Source organism: Cyprinodon variegatus, unplaced genomic scaffold (genome assembly GCF_000732505.1).
Source record: "Cyprinodon variegatus isolate N-32 unplaced genomic scaffold, C_variegatus-1.0 Scaffold30, whole genome shotgun sequence".
NCBI lineage: Eukaryota > Metazoa > Chordata > Actinopteri > Cyprinodontiformes > Cyprinodontidae > Cyprinodon > Cyprinodon variegatus.
The window spans coordinates 1691059-1711705 of record NW_015150483.1 but is presented as its reverse complement, the minus strand read 5'-3'; the positions used below and the strand labels follow the sequence as shown (position 1 = coordinate 1711705).

Genomic DNA, 20647 nt, shown 5'->3' with positions numbered 1-20647 from the left:
TATAAAACAGGGTAGGCAACAATAAGCTTTGCTTCAGCCTATTCCTTTTTTTTTGGTAAATTGCTGGTTTTGTTTTGTTTTGATATTGTTTTGTTGTTTAATGTTGGATTATTTGCTAAAAAATAAAGTGAAAGTGAAGTGAAGAAAATGAATCTATTAAGTTTATTTTTAGCTGAACACACCGATCCTGGGCTACAACTACACAAATGCAAGGATAATGCTCTAGAAAAATCTCCACTCTCATACAGACATTACTACACTGCAAAAAATTTAATCTAAAAAATATATTTTTTTCTTAAAATAAGTGATCTTTTTCTTGAATTGTGGAGGAAAATGAGACAGTTTGCCAATGGAACAAGATGATTTAGATTTAAAACTACAGTGTGTAATTTTCAGCAACATCAAAGCTCGTAGATGATTATAAATAACATAGTTATGTATACCGGTAATATATTACATTTCTGACTGTATATCCCTGTAATTATTACACACTGTAGCTTTAAGATAAGAAAAAAACAATTGCATTGCTTATTTCAAGGGCATATCATCTAATTATCTTATTTTAAGAGTAAAAATACTTATTCTATTGGCAACTCATCTTATTTATCTACCTAAATTAAGGGTAAATGCACTTAATTAAAAAAATTGTTTCCATTATTTTCTAGATTGTTTTTGCAGTGTGTGGCTGTGAGGACACAAATTAAGGAGGGTCTACCTTTATGATTGGCTGTGTGGTCAGCAGGGGTGGGCGGGGAGCCTTAAAGGCTGCCTGGCTTCAGCAGCAGCTGAGCAGCAGGAGAACCGCAGGAGGAGCGCATTGGAAAGTTTGAGGGTTCAGCAGCGCAAACCAAGCAGAGCCTCATCCCCTCTGGACCCCGGAACCAGGTTAGTGAATCACTACAGACAAAAACCTTCAACTTAAAATAGGTTAATAAAATAAATGCACAATTAAAGGAACACATCTGCGCATCAGACTTAAACCCGAATCGGTTGATGAGAGGTTTTCAAAATTATTGGAAAGACAATCCGCTGATATTAAAGTTTCCATCCTGATCATGTCGATCAAACTTTGGAAATATAAGATTAGTCCTGTGAGCTATACGCTGACAAAGCTGTCAAAGCAGATCAAACAGTTCCTGTAAAAGCAGTAAAAGAAATCAAGGTCTGCAGATAATAATACTGTAATTACCTTATGGATAAGCGCTTAACGTCTGAATAATTTTACTGTGTGCTGTTTATATATAAAAAATTGCATCTATACCAATTTCTCCAGTCTGATAAATCAGATAATTATTCTAGACATTTACTTAATGTTCACCAGGATCTAAGTAACTTCAATTCAGTTTATTTATATAGTGCCAATTCACAACACATGTCATCCCAAGACACTTTACAGTTCACCAGATCATACTGTGAAATTGATTTCACAGTATGATCTATGGAAAACCAGTTGATTGCATCTACTCATTGACTGATATGTAATGCATGCTTGTAGCGACAGTGGAGAGGGGTTCAAGGAGACAGAAGCAGAGATACAGACAACTTAAGATCATTAAAAAAAAACATTGGATTATGTAAGCCACTGAAAATTTTTATTTTTTAAATTTATTTGAGTCAGCTTGTTGTCGTTTTTTTATTCTTAAATGAACAAAGAAAAACATTCGTACAAATACAGTAAGAAGAAACGCATACCGCTAAATAAAGAGAAAGATAATAATGATAATAATAATAATAATAGATATTAAATTGTATACCTTTATAACAATGCCTTCTGGATTTACTTGGACTGTTGTCACCTTCAGGAAATCTGGACTCCACTGTCTTGAAATCAGGTGAATATTATCAGTATTGATGCACCACAGATGCACAGCCTTAAGAAGGGAAGTTGATTCAATGTTAAACTGTGTCTGAACACACATTTTTTTTGTGTGTGTGTGTGTGTGTGTGTGTGTGTGTGTGTGTGTGTGTTTCAGTTTGTTTTCCTATTTTAATAAGAAGTACTGATTGAATTGTTTGTTATGTGGGAGAAACAATTACGTTTTACTACCCAACAGCTAATGGCAAAAAATGGCAAAAATGGCCTCTTAAGTCTTAATGGAAGTTGTAATATTTGAGTTTTTATTTTCTTTTATGCAACCAATCCTAGATCATGCTATCTTTCCACTGAGATTATTTTTTCCCTGTTTGTTTTATGTTTCATTGTTTGTTTAAAGACTGAATTTAATAAAAGTGAGACAGGCTGTGTGTGTAGCACAACAGGGAAACCACAATAGATTTTGATACAGGCTAATATAAAACATGTTGAAACTCCAGGCACAAAGCCAGATAGGCTGGTTCAGGGGGGGAAAAAAATCTAAGCTTTTTTAATAACTATATCTGCTATACTTTTTGATGGCATATGAAAAAAACTGCTTCGTTATCCCATCCCTATGCTACTGATGCACTATAAATATATAACACTCCAATTCCATGTTTTCTTACTATAGCAAACTGTTATATATCATACGAGGTGTACATAAACCAAGATTTATAATTTCTTTATTATTTTTATCGATGTAGTAGTACATTTTTTATTTATTATGGGGATAAATTTCCTTGATAAACCTAAAACCCCACAAATATTACAGATTTTAAGATTAACTGAAAACTCTGCGTTGCGATCTACCCTTATTTACTCTGGTAATGCTCCATAGTGAGATCCCCTCATTAAACAAGAAAATCCCATAAAACGCATTGTTCTTGTCGTATCATTTGCTGCAGTGTAAAATGCAAAAGTTTGCAATAGCTAATATCTAATATTCTAAGTCTAAGCCAGATTACACCTTTATCATTGTTGAACTAATATCCTGCATCAGGATATTAGTTCCCTTATATATTTATTACATAATTTAAACAAATTTCCAATAACATGCTAACAACCTCCAGTAAGCTCCTACTGCTCTCTGTGGATGCTTTGCTCCAATAATGAGGATTCAATTAGGTCAGCCTGCTAAATGCTGGAAGTTTTCTGATTAATGCAGGTTATAAGCATATCATCCTTATGGGCACTCATAAACCCATTATAGTGTAACAAACCCTGTCTGTCAAGTGATCTTGATTAGCCTTTTGCTTTATTATAGCCTGTATATTTTTTGTAATTATTTATATTCATAAAAAGGGAGATGTAAGTTGCTCATAACTTTATTTTGCTATTAGCAAAAGAACTTAATTTGGGGAAATGATCATCTTCAGGTGGGTGTTTTGATCCTCTCTCCGCCATTGTGCTCCTATGTTATGCAGTTCTGGTAGCGTTTAAAAGGCAGGGAGAGAGGCTGAGGCATGAGTGGCAGTTACTCACATGGAGAAATATGCATGTGTGGCTGGCCCCACTTTTAAACAATAGTCTGGAGAACAAAGTCCCTCTAAATAGGTATTTTAATTTCTTTATTTTAATATTTCTTTAAAAATCTTTCTGTTGCAAATGATAAATTATTGCTCATTCCTCCTTTCAATCTTGATACAGTTAAAACTATTTGCGATTAGGCATGCACCGATCCATATACTTTTACTTCCATTCAAATTCTAATACATAAGTCGCAATACTTTCCTAAAAACAGAGTTCTGTTTGCTTTAATGTTATCATACTCCTCACTTGAGGAGTGGTTAGGGCGTTGTGCTCGGGTTTCAGAGGTTTTGAGTTCAAGCCTCACTCCCACTTTGGGTCCCTGAGCAAGACCCCTAAACACACACTGCTCCCTGGGTGCCGCACATTGGCAGCCCACTGCTCCTCAAGGGGATGGGTTAAATGTACTGTAGAGTGAATTGTGTTGCTCTGTACTTGTGAAAGTGTTAGGAAAATAAATTAAAAAAAAAAGCTGGAAATCATCACTATGGATTTTTTTAGGAGTCTGCCATAAACTCTTCTCTAAAAGCAAGTATATGTTTGAATGTACACATGTAAAGCCTGAAAGGCAACTTGAGGTTCGTATGAGGTCAGATAGGGAAGTCATAAAAACAGTAAATCATGATAACATGACAAATTTCATCCTGAAAATACAACAGCAAGGGTTCAATTTGTCTTTTTCTTAAGTTAATTAACATAATGGGTAAAACCCCTTCTGCTGTTCACGAGACTTTTAACTTTGATTAAAGTTATTACAGAAGTAAACTTAATACATGCCTGTATGGATTTGACCTAGAATTTTGTTCAATGTTGGGACCTATATTGATATTAATATTGGGTAGTTCTCTAATTGCAACAGACCTTTGGAGAAAAAAAAGAAATAGATTTATACTCTGAAGGATTCCTTTTGATTGAATACAACTCTTGGTGTTATATTCTCCTTGAGTCCTCTTTTGCAAAAGCTTCAATAGATGCCTAAATACGTTGAAGAACAGATGACCTGCAATGCTATGATTTCCGTCCGTCCCTTAATATGATCTCAATATGATGTAGAAATATAGATATACATTTTTATGTAGATAAATACTTATTGAGATTTTTATACTAGGTTTAATTGATGCAAATTTAGGCTTGTTATTTGGTTGATGTTTTTGTAAGAATAGTCATGCTGGACAGAAAGAAATTATTAACATTTGGCAGAATATTTTAGTTTGTTTTTTCTGTTTTATGACATCGAGTGTAGACAAAGCATGACATTATTGCTGCCTATGGGGCTGCAGTGAAAGCTGAATATATCTGAATAGAATGTTTAAAGCTATAGTGGAGTATGTTCTTTTTCCGAGTGGATCATCAAAATAAGTGGTCCTCTTAATTGTGCTTGTCCCCATTTGCACTTACCGGTGGTGAGTCTGACATAGAGCAAAATTTGCAAATCTTCTTCTCGAAAGTAAGCCTGTATGAGCGACGCAAACAGCAGCTTTAAACAGAGCATTCACATGGAGAAATGGGCTTGTGCACGCTCTCACATGCGTTTAATAGGTGTTCCCACTCGGGAGCATGTACAGGGTTGGGCATGTGCACTATACCTTTAATTAAAGTAATAGGAGACTGTTAACATGATCTAAGTAGCTTACCATATGCCCCTAAGCATGAAGTAAGAGATAAGTTTTCTGTAAATGTTCCTAGACATGCCGGGGGATAAATTGGGCAAAATCACTTGGTTTTAATAAACATTTTACGAGCTATGTTAGTTATTTTTCTTTCTTTTTGTTGACATGCAGAGTTTGGCTCTTTGATGCCTTAATTAGGTCATTGTAGCCATCCAGGAGAAAAAAACGTCTCAAAACTGCTGTACAGCCCAAGTTTGACATTTACAAACACCATTAAAGGAATCACTAACATTACTCTAACTGCTGGCAGCCTACCAGCTCAAAAAAAAAAGAAAATCATGTAAATAAATTAAAGGATGTGCTTTAATGCTGAGTGGCAGGAAAATGACAATCAGCATGTGATATTGCTTAATGAGAGGACAGATGGAGACAAAGGGACAAAATAGAAATCCTGACATCCCTCCCTGTCAGCATATAGAACATTACAGGAAGCCCATTAGAGAATCAGGTTCTCTGCCACACAGCTATCTCTCTGTGTCACTGCCAGTCTCTGTTATTAGCTCTGATATCGGATATCATTTACTCTCCACTGCTCACCGAGGCCGATGTTTTATTACATTGTTCAGCTGTCGTTTAAAAGCAGTCGAGTGAGGAGGTGAAGCCACTAAAGTGTCTTTGCTGCATCATTCTTACAAATTTAATTCGAATGTCACACTATACCTCTCCAATGACTTTTCACGCATTTGACACCATAATTTATGTTATTTTTGGTGCTTTTGTGTTTTAACCACTGCATTATTTGGAGTCTTAAATCTAGTGTGCTACAGTTAGTTATTATGTTTCACACAAAGGATTAAACATCATTATTTGATGCCATCTCTTGCAGATCTCGTCACAAAGACTTCCATTTAAGTACAGACGAGATGTAACAAAGTCACTTTTAACCTTGACGAGGTGGTCCAGTAAGTGGTTTGGATTTCTTGTTCAAGATCAGCCATCAAATATTTATCAACCATTCATCCATCACGCTTTGGTTGGTGACTCAGGCTCTGGGATTTATTGCCCTGTCTCTGCTCAAACAACAAGCGCAGGTCTATTAAATGCTTCAGAAATGTTAAAAGGGGAAAAAGTGCTGATTTCATTTGGATTTCCTGAAATAAATCTGCCAATCGGTGTGGGAAGGACAGAACCAGAAACCTCCTTTTTCTGCCTTAGATGGATTTAGGCTGTAGATCTACCTACCTGCCCCAGATGCAGGCCTAGTAATCATAAACACTGAACAGGATAGATTTAATCCAACAAGGTGATACAGTATGTCTCTCTGAGATGAGGGCATGACTTTTCATCTGTGCTTAATGCATGTTTAGAACTCTTACTGGGGGCTTTTTTAGCCTCTTGGGATCGGAGCAGTCAGCAAAATGATTTCACTCTCTGTGCTGGAGTCAGTCATTTGACTTTTCTGGTATTTTAAGTCTGTAGACTGTATTTTCCAGGCACCACACCCTCATACACAGGATGTGTCTGAGATTTTGTGTTTTTATGCCTTGCTGACTGAAAATCATTGTTTCACATCCTGGCTCAGGGCTGCTCTGATTAGCTCACTTTGTTTTACTGTCTACAGGAAAGTTTTTGACTTTTTAATGCTGACTCTGGGCTCTTTTCCACCTTTGTTCAGAGCAAGTTATGTGTGGGTAGAACATGTAATATATATGGCCTTCATCGCAGGCTGGTTGGCTGGCTCTCTTCGATCCCGGTGGGCTTGACAGAACGGCTGCCTGATGGAAGGAAAGTGCTTCTTTGGTCTGACTTCAACTGTACTGGCATCTCTATATTGGCACACACATTCTCCTCTTGCTCTTTATATTGTTTTATTTGTAATTTGAGTATGTTTCCCATCATCCTACGTTCACTTTCCCCTGATTGATGCTATCTGACCCTTTGTTCTCTAAAGAATTCAGGTATTACTGCAGCTATAAATCATGGGTGTTAAGCATTCTGCAAACCACATCTCTTCAACGCTCCACTTTTTCTCCTTTCTGTGGCTCTCATGTACCTTTTAACCATGCCTTGCTATTCTTTGTCTCATCATTTCTTTACTCCTCTCTTATATTTTAAACTTATTTTTGTCATGATTTCCACACTTCAGGTTTTCAGTTACATTTTCTAACTCTTGGGGCTGCACAGTGACGCAGTGGGTAGCACTTCTGCCTTGCAACAAGAATATTCTCTGTTCCATTCCTGGCCCGGGGTCTTTCTCCATGGAGTTTGCATGTTCTCCCTGAGCATACGTGGGTTCTCTCTGGGTACTCTGGCTTCCTCCCACAGTCCTAAAACATGACTGTTAGGTTAATTGGTTTCTCTAAATACTCCTAAGGTGTAAGTGTGTTCATTAATGGTTGTTTATCCTGTTTATTTGTTGCCCTGCGATAGACCGGTGACCTGTCCAGGGTGTGCCCCACCTCTTATCCATTGACAGCTGGAGATAGGCACCAGCAGCCCTCACGATTCCAGCAGGGATAAGCATGTCAGAAAATGGATAGATAGATAGTTTAATTTCCATTTATACTCATTTGTTGTTTTCTAGTTAGATTTAAGCCCTGTTGTATTTCTTGGTTACTCTCTATTGCCCCCTTGTGGCACCCTTCCCTTAGGTCCCTTCTAGTTACATTTGTCCACAACTGCTGTCAATCAGTTGGATACTTCATTCATTGTTTTGTTTTGCATATATACTCCAGTCCTCTGCACATAATCTTTGCTCATTCCCTCCGGAAGCACTGTGTTCCCCTTTGTTCTGGTTCCTGTGTTCCCTGGTTAGTTATTTCTGGATTCATTGTTCTGTTGCAGCCACTCTAATTATTTAATCTGCAAGAAACCACCCCAGCCTCCATCTGCATTTGGGTCATCTACAAGCCTCCATCCATCCTGACAAATTTCCCTTGGTGGTGTGAGTAAAACCTTGTACTGTCATGGTTGTTCCTCCAGAAACAAGAACTGCAGCTTAGGCATTGAATCAGAGTTTGATTATTTGAGCTCAGTTAAGATTAATAAAAACAATTACATTTAATGAACAACACTATTAGAAATTAGTGTTAGTAAGCTTTGGGTTACTTTATATTAACGTATTAATGTGGGTTAATTGTAGGCCTGTCTGTGGATGAAAAAATATTGGCTTTTTTTCTGATATCACCTACAAAAGATTTTAATTTCACACAGATTGTTTACAAATCTTTATTTCTGTTATTGTGATGATTTCTGCCATCCATAGTAGAATAGAAATAACATTTTATGTTCCACAGTAGAGAAATTCATGACTAGAAAATTAACAATTTTAGTAGAAAGAGAAAATGCAGACAGGTTTAAAAACACTTTCGATAAAGAAATGTGGGCTAAATAATGTCTGATATCTGCTTAAAGATCTCTAAACATATCTAGTATCCTGTGGAAAGATACCAGAATTATCTAACCCACATCATACAATTTAATGGCCTTCTACTGTATACAAAGGAAGTGAATGTAATTTACTACACTGAAAAAAATAATGCAACCGTTTTTGGCATTTACTTAATCATATTTAGTTACTTTAACACAATTATTTTATGTCCTATCCTGCTAACATGAAAAAAATTGTGTTAAAGTAACTAAATGTGATTAAGTAAATGCCAAAAACGGTTGCATAATTTTTTTAGTTTAAGAACAAGAAAGCAAGTCTTTAAAAGATTCTGTATTTGTTTGCTCCTTGTTGGTTCGTTTCTTCATTCGTCATCTTCAGCTTATCCAGGACTGGGTTGCAGGGGCAGCAGACTCAAGAAGTGAATATCAGACTTCATTCTACCTGGATACCTAAAACTAAAAAAAAAAAAAAAAAAATGAATGAATATTGATGCAATTAAAAGTTTTATTTTTATTATTCTAAATTCTAGCTTTTTTAATATAAATAATCCCTGATTGGTGCTTGTAGAGATGCTTTGAACACTGTTCTTTGTTTAGTTTAATATCTCTCCTAAGGAGTAATCTTTAACATTGACATTTAAAAAAAATAAATCTACAGACAAATAATTTAATAAGACTTCATAAAATTCCTGTTTAGACTAACCTTGGGTGATTTTAGGACCACCTTCTGACTTTCCGACGTGAAAGATGAAAGTACATACAGACCAACATGGATCTACATTTTTAAAGGGAAACACACCAAGACTATGTTTTTGTAATATTAGCCAGGCCAGCTATGTGCTTAAGTACGTTTAAACTCCTTACCACAATTTATTTTTTGGATATAAAAAATAACAGATTTTTTTTTTTTTTAAGTTATGCTCTCTCACAGAATGTGATGTCACCTTTGCTTATATTTAGATAACAGGTAGGAGAGATTAAACTGTTCTTATATCTACTTATATTTTAGTTATTAAGAAATAAAAATTGTTAAAACCCAGAAATTGGAAAACAGCATAAAAACCTAGATTGATGCAACAGTTTGTTTGTTTTTTTAGCCATTTGCTTTGTCATCCAACTGTTTTATACACAAAAGCATCTCTCCCTCTCACTGCTGACCTGCTGCGTCTGAACCAGTCACTTCCATCCTCATCCTTGTGTGAATATTTCATGTATGAGATTTGTGAATTAAACATGGGCTGGATATGATTGGCCTCCCATTTATTCACAGTGACAGAATGATAAGTTTGTGTGTTTAGTAATTTTAATATGATTTTATTTGCACTTATGAATATTTTCAAATACATTTCTTTATAGATTGACATGAAACCAAGGAATATTGGACATGGATTGCAGAAAACCTGAAATCATGCTTATAAATAATTTGCAGAGGATGTCAAGGACTTTGTTCCATCCATCTTTTTCTCCTTATCTGTCAGGGTCACGGGGGGCTGCTGCAGTCTGTGGGTGAAAGGCGAGGTGCTCCCTGGACAGGTCGCCAGTCCATTTCAGAGCTGAGACATGCAGCCATTCCCACTCCCACCTAAGGCCAATTTAGAAATGCCAATCAACCCACGCATGCATGGGGGGGGACCCTTTTTGCTGCAAGGCAGCACAGCTACAAGTTGTGCCCCCATGCAGCCAAAGAGTTTACTCCTTAAACCCAAAATTAGCCTAAGCTAAGCTTCTCTCTCTCTTTGCTCTGGCTTTGTGGATATTTTTTGTATGAAGTCTTAATTACCTCACACCACAAACCACTGCAATGCATAAAATAAAGACATCTTGGCTAATATTTAAAAATCACCATAAGCCACCTACAGAATGTATCTCTAGATGTTAGTAATTAAACCATCTCTGTATAAAACAAAGAAATTCTTCACTTTCATGTATAGTTACTATTATCAATCATAGAATAAATTATATTTATTATTTCATCAGAGTATTTTCCAGTGCCAAAAAGATTGATGCTAGGATGCTGGAGAAATGAATTCAGGCTAATTGACATGGCAGCCCTTTGTCTCTTTCTTACTGTTGTCTAGGGGATTTGTCCCACTAAGAATGGACTAGTTACTAAGGTTTTCAAACATAATTTCAAGACCCATATTTTTCCCATAGTATTGCTACAGCAGAGGGTAACCAATTAAAAATCAGTGGGATCCGAATAAAGAAAATTAACACCAGTAAAGGTCTGGAGACATTTTTAATTATAATCTGTTACTTCAGACAAATTTAATGCTGAAATAAAATGTGGTGTTTATGCATCCATGTTATTACATTGACTTACTAAATAAAAAAAACATTTTTTGCATTTTAAAATCTAAAGTGTTTTTTTTTTAAGTAGTGAACACCAATTCTTCAGTGTGGTATATAGACAATTTCCTGATTCACATAGTTTATAAAACACCTGAACTGATTTTTTTTTTCTTTCTTTTTTTTTTGACTTGATGAGAGATTTAAGCTGCCCTGCAAAGATTTAAACCTGGGTTTGATTGGTGAAAAAAGCCATTCTAAAGCCCATTTCAAAGTCCTAATTTTGAGCCTGGATTGATATTTATTTTTGATTATGTTCATGGTGGAGAATCCAGCTTCACAGCAGCCGGTTGAGCCAAACATACTCAAAATGTGCAGGGTCATCTTTGAGCACACCATTTCACTTTTCTGTCACCAGTTTACCGCAGCTCTTCCAGCAGTCCACACTTTCTTTCACATTTTCTCATCGTCTTCTCCTTCTTTCCCATCGTCATTGGCTAATTTGTATCATGTGCAGCCTGGTCCCGGAAGCTCTGGAGGGCTTTACCATATAAACAGGAGAAGAGGCGCAAGTGAAATTAGAGACTGTTGTCAGACAACATGCGGTAATTTATAAATGTTTTAAATACGGTTGGGTCCGAATGAGCCAGCAGATGGGTCCAGATCCGGACTGGGGTCCGCTAATCCGTGACCTTTGTCCTACAGTTTGAAATACTTTTAATAAGATCTTAGAGAAAGTACTGGGAATGAGTGCTGCCCCTACTGAACCTAATGCCCAACACGGGGTCAGCTGGTTTAAAAAGACTATTATATTTTATGAGAGAGACAAATTTAAGAGTTTAGAAGCATTTTTTATTTGTCCAAAAAGGGAGAGGTGTTAAAATGTCCAAAAGGTAATACTTCAAATGTAAAAAAATACCTGAAAATAGGCTGCCAGCAGAATCAATGTATTGTAACACATCACTGAGAATAAGATGGAAAGAAAAACATTTTAAGAAAATTACTCTTCAGCACAGAAAGCTTGACTGTATTAGTAGTGTTTTACCAATGAAATACATTTTGTGTTTAGGTAAAGCAGAAAACTGTATTTGTATAAAAATAATCTTTATCTGAAATATTGATTTTTTTTTCTAGTTGGTGCAGAGGGGCCTTAAGGTAAACTCTAAATATGCTGATAAAGAGAAACGGGTATTCATCTGGGTCCACCTGTAAAAATGATAGATTGTAGGCAACCTAAAGATGGAATTGCTCAGCTACAATGGTGCCTTTGAAAATCACAAAGGGTTTTTTTTTTTTTTTTGGTTCTCTTGCTCCCTGGGTCTCCATTTGTCTCCCTCTACAGGGCCCTGCAAAATTTGGGCAACTCAAGTAGCAAAGGTTACTTAAAAAAATACTGTAAATGAAAATACTTTATATTCCCAAAGGAAAAAATACTGAAGAGGTTAGATTACCAAAGTATAGCTGTTAAAAGTTATGCTGTCTTTGTTAAGATGTTGCACTATATGAAACGGGGCAATTGTCCCAGACCCAGGACAGAGGGGGGCCCAAAATTGATACTCTGACCATCAAAAATATAGGTAGAAGTAATTTTACACAAAATATTACTGATAAAAATATTTAATATTAGAGTAACTAAATATAAAAATATTTCTGCATTAGGCATATGTAATATGTTTTCTTTAATTAAGGGGCCATTAGAACTCCCCCCTACAAACATCAAATGGTTTAACCAGGTTAACGATGGGCTGCAACTTTTTAAGTTAGTTTCTCTGCAAACTAAGAATGTTAGGTTTTCAGAAGTCTTGCACACAGAAAAAAAGAAAAAGGGAAGATGACGTCAAAAGCTTAAGGGATTTTAGGAGTAAATATTAAAAATAAACTGAGGATGAGTCAGTAACAAGTCCAGGAACAGAATTGCAGAAGAAGGGTGGCCATTCAGAGCCTGGTAAGAAGCTATGCGTTTATCAATGTGATTTTAAAGTATAGCATCCGCTAGCTGGTGTAAGGGAGAAAAAACACCTTTTTTTTTCTTACAGAAATACTTGAGCTTAGCACCACAAAGTAGAAAGATAGCAGAGGTCCAGGTGCAGTTAAAGACAGTACGGAGCAGGAGAGTCGGTTGAGACGGGGAGCTTGGTTGATAGAGAAAAAGGAGGCGGGGCACGGGGAGCGTGAGTTTGAGGAGGAGACGGTGACAGCCAACTCTACCGATAACACAGTGCAGGTGGAAGAGCTTGCTGCCTGATCGAAGAGTCTGAGCACAGTGGGTCAGAAACGAATCATGCCGTTAATTTCAATGATCCTGCGTTATGGATAGGAAAAAGGACTGATTCTGATTGAGTAAATGTTGTGCGTTTTAATGGCAAAAAAGAAGACTTTGTCAGAGACAAATGAACTGCCAGCAGCTACAGAGGGCAGAGAATTTCCAATGTATCTAACCTATTTTACCTCCCATAATGGAAGGGAAAACATTGTGACTGGCTAACATACAGCAGGTCAAAAAGGCCATATTTTGCCTGTCTTACTTGCTGTTCTCCTGTTTAGTAGGGAAAATATCAACTAGTGCACTAAATTCAATAGATGGGATCAAGATATCCAACATAAAAACAGAAAGTTTTAAGAAAGATTTCCAGGGCATGAAGGAAACTGTGCACACAAACAGTGTTATTGGAAATGGAAGAACCAGCTACATATTTTCCTATCTCTACATGTGACTGGCTAGAAGTGAGCAGGCCTTCAGTAAAATGAAGATAATACAAAAAAATGTTTCAATGCAGCTCTGCCTCTCATTTGCATGCATGCTTAGTGAATGTCTCACACACAAACACACACCTTTTTGTACAAAGTTGAATGCACTGTTGCAGCCTTCTGGCTGACTCTATTAGAAATCTGCTGGATTTGATCACACATATAGTTGCTGCCAACTGTCTGATGGCCTAATTATAATCATCCGAGGAATGGCTTGGTGGTGGGTCAAGATGCAGGCCAAGTGGAAGTGGGAATGATCTCACTCAGAGTACATTTTCGTAGCTGTAAAAAATAACTGCAGGTGTTTTTAAATGGATCCATATTTCTCTCTGAATACTCTTGCAATTACAGTTTATGCACAAACTTTGATTAGTACTGAAACACATGGGTTATTGTACAGAGCTCAAGGTGACCTGTTCCTTGTTGTCCTCATTATATTCAAAAACACTGCAGGGATCAACTCCCTGAGGTAGCAAATGAATCAAGACCAGTGCTCGTGTATCCAGAAGAGAAAAAAAACAACCTCTGATTTATCAATAAGCTTTTTGACAGGTTGATATACGTTTCCATTAGGGTCTCCCTCTGCGTGTGTGCAATTCCTGTTGTCTCATGTTTTCTGAATGCTGTATATGTGCCAGCTGTATAACGTTTGTGTGGATGTGATGGGGATACCCATCTGAGCTTTTGGATCACATGGAGCTCTCTCTCTGTCTTTTCCCTAAGTCTACTTTATCTTTATAACCATCAAATTGAAAAGGGTTAATGCAATCCCCTGCAGGCTAAGGCTGAGACAGACATTAACCATCTCTCTATCTCTCTCCACCTTTTCTCTGATGCTCTTTTCCTCCATTTTTCTCTTTTGTTAAAGTCTAATTACTTTCACAAAGCGGCTTCACTCGTCCTGTAAATAATAACAAATCACAATTCAGAACGTTCCGGAGGCTGGCTGGGTTGGTTGTTTTGCAGTCCTAAAGTATTATCTTGCTAATGTCCTGCTAACAAGATGGTGCTGGATTGAAATGTCACAGGTGTGTGACTCTTGGCCACATTTACCCCAGTTTGATCAGAGCTTCCACTCTGCCCAGCTGCAAACTGCACAGCAAATAGGCAACAGTAAAAACCATTTACGGTGTCTTCTTATGGCGGTGAGGGTGGCGGCGAGCTGATGGCATGCATTCAGAAATCTCATAGCTCCATCAGGAAACTGAAAAGATCCCTGGATCATCGCCTTCCCATCATTAATTAGTGTGTAAATTTAAATTGGAGATGCACCAATGTTTTTTTTTAATCCAATACGATACCCGGGCTGAGCGTGTCCGCCGATATCTGTTACTGATTGATGTGTTGAATGAATGAACCATATATCTTGAAATGTGACTGAAGGCTCAACCCTTGGCATAAACAAGACAGCAGTACATATCCAGACCTTCTACAGAAGCACCATAGAGAGCGTTCTGACCAGCTGTCCCACTGAAGAGAAGATCATCAGGGCTCCTCTTCCCTCCATAAATTACATTTCATCCCAGCGCTGCATGTCACGAGCCCGTAACATTATCAATGACCCCTCACACCCGCACCATGGACTGTTCTCCCTGCTGCCCTCTGGTAAGAGGCTCCATAGCATTCAATGCAGATCCAGCAGATTCTGCAAAAGCTTTTTCCCCACTGCCATCAGACTGCTGAACTGTTGAGAAAAGTCTAAATCATGTCACAAACTCTGCATCACACTGATAACACCAAACCAAAAATACTGCATGTTTGTACCATATATATTTATGCTCTGAACTTCCATATTAATGCGTTTTTTGCACCATGTTTTTCTCTCCCACACTGTTTACATTTGATCACTGCTACACCTAATAGTATGGAAATGTTCATTTACTGTCTGAAAAGCTGTACTAAACAAAATTTTGTTTTGAATACACTTTGTGTGTGCAAAATGACAAGAAATGTTGTCTAAGTCACAATGTTACAAAAAGGTAAAAGATTAGCACAGATAGAAATGTACTTTATTCTATTTATTAACAAATAACCAGCATAAAGAAATAAATTACAGCTCCAATATAATCCAGTTGTAAAGTAACATTTAAATCCAAACGCATACTTTCTGAGTCAGTCCACAAAACCTTTAAATTTCTGCTTATATTTTGGGAAATATATCTGTCTAAGAAAGCCAAACTAATTCCATCAATGCAAGGCATGCTTATTTATACAGCACAGTTTAGTACAAAGACAATTCAAAGTGCTTTACATGAATTCAGCTTTAAACTATAAGGAAAGTAGGTGCCTAATAAAAGCAAGTAAAGATAAAAACATGATAAAATCAGGTAGCAAATAAAACAGTTGGACCACAAACTTAAACCGTCCTCAGTTAGAAATCTAAAGAAATAGGTTTTTAACTTCGACTTAACAGAATTCAGGCTTTCAGCACTTTAAAAATCTTCTGGGATTGTTTTTTGCCAGATAAGTGGAGCATAGGAACTTTATGCTGCTTCTCCATGTTTGATTCTAGTTCTGGATGTACAGAGTAGGCTGGACCTAGAAGACCTGAGTGATCTGTGAAGTTGATGCGCTGACAACAAATCTGTTATGTATTGAGGAGTTGATTCATTCAGTGATTTATAGACTAACAGAAGGATTTTAGAAATGGTTTACCCTTTCTGAATGTGTCACTGATAAACCACATTTCCTTGTTCTCCTGTTCCCCTTTTCTATTTCTTTTATAGTTTAATGAATTGTATTTTTTTATGGCAACCCCTTCAGACTCTATCTCATTCCAATGCAGGCTAATTGTAGAACCATCTGCACACACACAGCATGTCTATTTTGTAAATGTGCACATTGATTCACACAGTGAGTGTCTCCGTCCAGGTGTGTCATCCTGCTGCCAGCCAGCCTGGTGCAGACTAGACCCTGGAGACTCCAGCTGATGAAGTAGCAGACAGGAAACCTTTGAACTGAATGCACCACAAATGCAGAGAGTGTGTGGCGTAGGCATTTTGCCATGGTCATGCAGGGGGAAGTCAGTCCAGAATGTGCCAGTGAACCCTTCCTCTGAAATGATGCCCATTCACCACAGAAACTTTCCCTCATGCATCTTCAGCTCATCTGCCAATCTTTTAAAATCCATCCTCCTATGCCTTCCTGCCGCCTATTCTATTTTCAGTTTAAGACACATTTTTAATTTTAAAAAAAGCCCACACAGAGCCCTGCCTGTGTTCCCTTACATTTGTCTAAACAACTCATTAGTCTGTTCCGACCTGTGAACAGGTGTAAATGGTTTGCGTATCACATTACTTCACTGATTCGAAACCTGGTCCGCTGCAGGTGATGTGATTATATATTATTTATAACACTCCACAACGCTATCTTTCCACCCATAATGTTGCCAAATATACATAAGGAGGTCACCTGGGGACACAACGTCCCTCTTTAACAATCCACTGACAAATAGAAGTGAGGTAATGCAGCTTTGTTTCTAATCATGCTTTCACTACTGTTAATGTTGCCATAATGACGCCATAATCAACCTCCTAATTAAATGTCATTACAGAGAGTGCTTGTGTTGTGCTCTCCATGCAGATAGAAGAGGGTCACCATAATCACACAGTATATGAAATGATGAGGGAATGACCTGATCTTCTGCTTATGGGTCACATTAAATCCTTTCTAAAGGTTATAGAAAGGTGATATGATGGCAAATTGACATCATGCATAACCTACTATAGGTTTTAAAAATAATGCTGAGCTAAGCACATCCTGATGTGGATGATTTTCCTAATCCTGATTTGACCTAATCTGATCTAACCTTCACCTGGAACATCTTATGGCAATAAGGAAATCTATAGGAATAATGGGCTAGATTTACATCTAAAATAATTTGTTAAATTTACTAATATCATAACTTTTCAACAAGTGAGTTGAATGTATCCATCATACCATTTAGTGCCAAAGTATTATAGAGGTTCAAGATCTGTAGCATTGATAAGCTAAGTTTTAAACTAAGAACATTTAAATTAGTGTAACAGAAAATCTTTAGTAAGTTATGAGGAGATAGCAGCTGTCTATATTTCTCTCAGATCTTGCTGTAATCTTTCTGGTTCTGGTTCCCTTTTCTGTCTCAGGCTGCATTAACTCCAACAACTGTATAGAAACTTTAGCCCCAGGGTGGGAGATATCCAGAGGCGCTAAGGTGCATCACGTTGGATACTGTTGTTTTTGTGGGGGGGGTTCTGAACACATTTTCTTAATTTTTCTAATTCATATAACACATTTTTTTCCAGTAAAATGTGTTGAATTCAAAGCAACTGAATTTGGAAAGTTTTGAATGGATGAAAGACGCACCAAATCTGATTACATTAAATCTGAAGGTGGTTTGCCAGAAAATGTGGCTAAAAGTGTGGTAATTCATGCAGTTATAAGATTATTTTCTTCTAAAAGGTGATTCTTCTGTGAATTGTGCAAGGGATATGTAACAGTATAAGACTGTATCATTGTTATCATTATAGTTGTTTTTATTAATAGAAAAACAGGTATTTTAACATGGGTACAAACACTTTGGACAGCCACTGAGTTTTTTTCTGTCCTAAATGCAAGTTGAAAGCCTTATCAAGATTTTTATGAATATCCGAAGTGTGGAGGTTTGGTGGGCCTTTTTTTTTTATCCATACAAACCAAAAATTTGGCTTAAAGAAGTAACCCAGCAGTTTTTTTTTTTCTTCAGTTATATTCTTTTTACACTTTGGTTTTGGAAAGATTGTAACCAGATGCTTCTGTTGTTTTTAGGTGAGGAAACCTGGCTCGCCTTCACCTGGAACATCTTATGGGTATAAGGCTCGTAACCCTCTGGTGACGACAAGTGTGGACTTCTGGATCAAGTGTTCAGCGGACTCTGCTTCTCAATAATATTTTCTACCTCTTCTTGCTTCTTTACTGGACAAGAAAGGTGTTTTTTCCCCTCTCTTTTTTGTTGTTTGTTTTTGGAAGCAACCATCTTGAAAAGAATGACGGCGAAAGAAACTCATTTCAATATTTGACAGAACTAACCCACTTTTCATGCTCCAGCTAGCTGGGGCAAAGGGGAAACTTTGCATTTACCAGGCAGCATCAGAGAAGGTTGTCAGCCATTTAACATTCAGGGCTATTAATCAAGTGACCTCCAGATCTAATTAGCTGCATACAAAACAGCCACACACTTACATAAACAGTCGCATCTGGCTGCTGAGGTGGTCTGCTTGTAACGAGAGGCACACAAGCTTCAAAACAGCCGAACCTTGTCAGGTATTAGATGTCTGCCTACACTTTATCATCTCTCTTCGACAACACTGACCTTGATGTAGAACAGAGATGATTGTTTGTGTTTGTGTGCATTAGCTGAAGATGGTGACATGCTTTAAGTGCAATGATTGATAGTGACAAAGACCCCTGATGGTGACTGTGTGGCTCTGATAAACAGGGAAAAAGAGGTGCTGCCTGCAGCAGGGAAGCTCAAATAAGAAGAAAGCTGAATATCCTCAGATTTTTAGAGTCACATCCTTAAAATAAGGACACACAAAAGTGGTCCATGCTAATTGAGAACTGCACATGTCACTCTGCCTGACACGTTGTCTGAGTAGATTAAAGTCAGACCTCTTGTAGGTCATGTCACTTTGACTTAGATTTGACAACATCAAGTGGCCACTAAAAAAAAAATGTCTGACCCTGCAAAAACACCAGCACCTTGAAAAAAACTCCATCACATTAGTCTACCTGTCTGTCAGCGTGAGATATAAAAGTTGTCTGTTGACTTTTTGAACACCCCTCATGAACGCCTTCCCCTTCTTCTCCACGCCTCAACCCAACACACCCACCATCCAGTCGGTGTGTAAGCCCTGTCTTCGGGGCCCCTGGAGAATGAACGATGTGCCCACACTGGACTACGAGTCGCTGCTCTCCTCAGCCAGCTCCTCTCTGCCCAGCAGTCCAGGCAGTGGTGGTAGCAGTCCCCCCCTGGCCTTGGTTGCGGTGGACACGGAGCAGCGTACAGCATTGGCCTTTGTGGGCCTCCTCATGCTCTTCTTGGTCTTCCTGCTAGTCAGATGTTTCCGGATCCTATTGGACCCATACAGTCGCATGCCTGCGTCATCCTGGACTGACCACAAGGACGGTCTAGAAAGGGGTCAGTTTGATTATGCACTAGTGTAGGGTGTTTATTGGGTTTTTATTGCACATAGACTTTTGTGTGTCTCAGACTGCGCTGATATACGCTGTGGTGTTGTAAATGCACTAGAAGATGGGTAGAACTTTTGTTTGTATAAACTCAGTGCTGCAGGAATTTATAAAACAGGTGTTTTTCTTGACAAACACACTACTGTGAAATGGTATTTGCCCTCTCACAGATACATTTATTTTTGTGTTGTGCTTTTGACTCTTGAAGGTTTCTGATATTTAAACAAATGTCAATATCAGACTGAAATATAGCAAAGACAATATATTTTCTTTTGATTATTTCAATTGTTATGAGAACAATGGCCTTCCCTTGTTTGCTGTTGAAGATTTACAAAAACTCAGTGAAGTCTTTCTTTTTGCACACTATCTTTACAGAATTGTTTTAATTTTTAAAAAACTGGAGATATTTACAGTGTTTCATGTGGCTATATCTCTCATGCTGTGGGATTTAAAGATCAAAGCTACAACTTAAAAATTAAAAAAAATTAATAAAGGATAAAAAAAATATATAGTATATAAAAAATATATAGTATCTAAAAAAATTGTTTTAGAAATTCTGATGGGTCCGAAATATATAAATATTTTCTTCTACTTATGAAACCAATGGTGACGCAAAAAGAATCTGCACCAATTAAAACAGTAGGTTGAGGTCACATGACCTGGAGCTCAGGCTGTGTGAGCTCCTAGTAGATCTATGTTAGAGCTGAGAAATGGTTTCTTCTCTGAGTTGCATTTCTCAAATTAAAGCTAAAAAGGAACAACCCTCTCCAAAAAAAGATAAACAAAGGTTAATAACGGTTGAGGTTTCTAGTGTTGCTGCTGACTTAAGGAAGGAAAGGTGCTCAGAAGCCACACAGAGGTTGCTGCTTGCCTTCTGGAGAGGTAGGTTAAATGTTTGTTGACCTGCCACCCCACTGGCAAACAGTATAGTACCACAGTGGGTGAGGGCAGGTGTGCCACTAACTTGGCTAGAGAAGGTAGACTAACTATCTACCTTTATGCACTGACTTTCACCTAGCCA

At 37.6% G+C, this 20647-nt stretch overlaps 1 protein-coding gene across 2 annotated transcripts; it reads left to right on the top strand.

The window, feature by feature from the left end:
- The first annotated feature begins 790 nt into the window (after positions 1–790).
- On the top strand, positions 791–20014 carry ctxn1 (cortexin 1). 2 transcript variants are annotated; one of them, XM_015399259.1, is made up of 2 exons: positions 791–885; positions 18205–20014. In XM_015399259.1, the coding sequence occupies exon 2, from the start codon at positions 19222–19224 to the stop codon at positions 19600–19602; it is 381 nt and encodes a 126-aa protein (XP_015254745.1). In that variant the 5' UTR covers positions 791–885; positions 18205–19221; the 3' UTR covers positions 19603–20014. The 2 variants fall into 2 exon arrangements, with proteins under 2 accessions (XP_015254745.1, XP_015254754.1); XM_015399268.1 differs by lacking the exon at positions 791–885 and adding an exon at positions 7818–7936.
- Positions 20015–20647: the final 633 nt, after the last annotated feature.

Bases quoted from the DNA above. Each gene is read 5' to 3' on its own strand.
- ctxn1 (XM_015399259.1), top strand. From the start codon at position 19,222: ATGAACGCCTTCCCCTTCTTCTCCACGCCTCAACCCAACACACCCACC.